The sequence below is a fragment of the Bison bison genome, unplaced genomic scaffold (assembly GCF_000754665.1).
Source record: "Bison bison bison isolate TAMUID 2011002044 unplaced genomic scaffold, Bison_UMD1.0 scf7180017864034, whole genome shotgun sequence".
NCBI classification, from domain to species: domain Eukaryota; kingdom Metazoa; phylum Chordata; class Mammalia; order Artiodactyla; family Bovidae; genus Bison; species Bison bison.
This window is the reverse complement of record NW_011494606.1, coordinates 6964371-6966919: the sequence shown is the minus strand read 5'-3', so window position 1 is coordinate 6966919 and position 2549 is coordinate 6964371. Positions and strand designations below refer to the sequence as shown.

At 55.5% G+C, this 2549-nt stretch overlaps 1 protein-coding gene across 1 annotated transcript in view; it reads left to right on the top strand.

Moving 5' to 3' along the window:
* KBTBD13 (kelch repeat and BTB (POZ) domain containing 13) overlaps window positions 1-1977 on the top strand; it is a 2586-nt gene extending 609 nt beyond the window's left edge. Inside the window, exon 2 of the mRNA XM_010834609.1 lies at window positions 7-1977. Within this exon, the coding sequence (XP_010832911.1) occupies window positions 7-919 (913 nt within the window). The 3' untranslated portion in view covers window positions 920-1977. The remainder of the gene's footprint in view (window positions 1-6) is intronic.
* Window positions 1978-2549: the final 572 nt, after the last annotated feature.

Genomic DNA, 2549 nt, shown 5'->3' with positions numbered 1-2549 from the left:
GCCCAGCAGCTACGTGGCCGTGAGCACACATGCGCCGGCGCCCGGCTTCCTGGAGGACCCTTCGCGCACCATGTGCTACCTGGATGAGGAGGAGGACACCTGGCGCACGCTGGCCGCGCTGCCCCTGGAGGCCAGCACGCTCCTGGCCGGCGTGGCCACGCTGGGCAACAAGCTCTACATTGTGGGCGGTGTGCGGGGCCCCAACAAGGAGGTGGTGGACCTGGGCTTCTGCTACGACCCCGACAGCGGAACGTGGCGCGAGTTCCCCAGCCCCCACCAGCCGCGCTACGACACGGCGCTGGCCGGCTTCGAGGGCCACCTCTACGCCATCGGGGGGGAGTTCCAGAGGACAGCTATGAGCTCAGTGGAGCGCTACGACCCGGCCTCGGGCTGCTGGAGCTTCATGGCCGACTTGCCGCAGCCAGCTGCCGGCGTACCCTGCGCACACGCCCGCGGCCGCCTCTTCGTGTGTCTGTGCCAGCCGGCAGACACGACGGCCGTAGTGGAGTACGCTCTGCGGGCTGATGAGTGGCTTCCCGTGGCCGAGCTGCGGCGCCCGCAGAGCTATGGCCACTGCATGGTGGCCCACCGCGACAGTCTCTACGTGGTGCGTAACGGACCTAAGGATGACTTCCTGCACTGCGCCATCGACTGCCTCAACCTAGCCACGGGCCAGTGGACAGCGCTGCCCGGCCAGTTCGTCAACAGCAAAGGCGCGCTCTTCACTGCCGTGGTGCGCGGCGACACCGTCTATACAGTCAACCGCGTGTTCACCCTGCTCTATGCCATCGAGGGCGGCTCCTGGCGGCTGCTTAGGGAGAAGGCCGGCTTCCCACGGCCCGGTTCCTTGCAGACCTTTCTCCTGAGGCTGCCTCCCGGTGCCCAGGGGCCTGTGGCCTCGACAACACCAGAACTGTGATCCTTAGGCTGGACTTCCGGACTAGATGCCCAGAGTCTTCTGTGAGCTATGGCTGAGTCTATGAGAGTGACCTTAGGAGCTGCTGGGAACTTCAGGCCCTGGTTGAGATGTCCAGGGTCTTGTGACTTCTGGTTGTGTGAAGGTATCCAAGAATCTCAGGAAGCATCGACTCGGGATCTCAACCCTCAAATTACTTGGGCTCTCTTGAGAGCTGGTGGGTCACAATGTCAGTGGAAGGGATGGGGGATAGGATTTCAATAATCCAGGCTTGTGTGTGAAAGGGCCAGTAATTGAGGACTGGCTGGGAGTGGGTTAAGTGATGTTAATGAAACTGCCAGTCAAGTAAGAATTAGGCACCTACTGTGTACTCAGCACGGTACTGGGCCTAATGTGATTGTAGTTACCAGACAGGGTTTCAAAAGCTTAGAGTCTAGCCCAGAACAACAAAGGGTTTACATGCACTTGTCTTGATCCACAGAGGGCTGAAGGCAACTTAGAAAAACAAATAACAAGAAACAAACCCTGCAATATAATCAAAGTACTGAAGCAATCAGGACAAAGGGAAAATAGGGAGAAGGAAAATATGTTATTCCAGGCAGGAGGGTAGTAAATAAACTGTATTAAGACGGACAGGATAATTAGCTGCTGAAGGGGGAGATTCAGAAGAGGAGAGACAGGGAAAGCTGGGCAGATGGGAAGAGTCTGTGAGCCCTGCCTTTGAGGCAGAGCAGCTGTAGATGGAGGCCTCTGGGGAGGCTTCGAGGCTGGCCTGGCCTGTGGAGAGAGAAACTGAGCTGCACCTGGCGTGAGACCTGTGAGGGAGAACGGGATTCCCCGCACCGTTTAATGGGATGTGGGCCCACAGGAGAGAACCCAGTCGGAGGTCTCTTACCCACTGCCTTTTCTGTCATCACCCCAGGGGCAGTGGACTGTTAATTTTCATGACTTCAGGTTACTCAAAGTATGAGCCCAATTTAGAGCAGGTCTGATGGCGGCTCTGCTGGTAAAGAATCCACCTGCCAAAGCAGAAGACATGGGTTCAATCCCTGGGTCAGGAAGATTCCCTGGAGAAGGAAATGGCAACCCACTTCAGTATTCTTGCTTGGGAAATCCCATGGACAGAGGAGCCTGGTGAGCTACAGTCCATAGGGTTGCAAGAGTCAGATACGACTTAGTAAATAAACAAACAGCCTCCATTGCTGCCATTCACTGAACCTGGAATGCCTTTCTGTCTCTCTGTTGCCTCTGTACCTACCTCCTCTGTGCAGGGTTGGCTGTTCCCAACCTTGACTGCCTGCATTGCTCATTGGACCCCTGGCTGACATCATTGTCTGTGTGTGTATGTGCACATTCGTGCAGCTGTGCACATATGCAGATAGCAAGAACAGAGATCTTATGGTGCTGTCAGCTGAGCTGGGGCACTTTCCTACCTGCAGAATCAAATGATGAGGTCCTACAAATGAACATATCTATGAAACAGAAGCAGGCTCACAGACATAGAGAACAGGCTTGGGGTTGCCAAGGAGGAGGAGGGTTTGGGAGGGAAGGATTGAAAGTCTGGGTTTAGTAGATACAAACTGTTACATACAAAATGGATAAGCAACAAGGTCATACTTATGTATAGCACAGA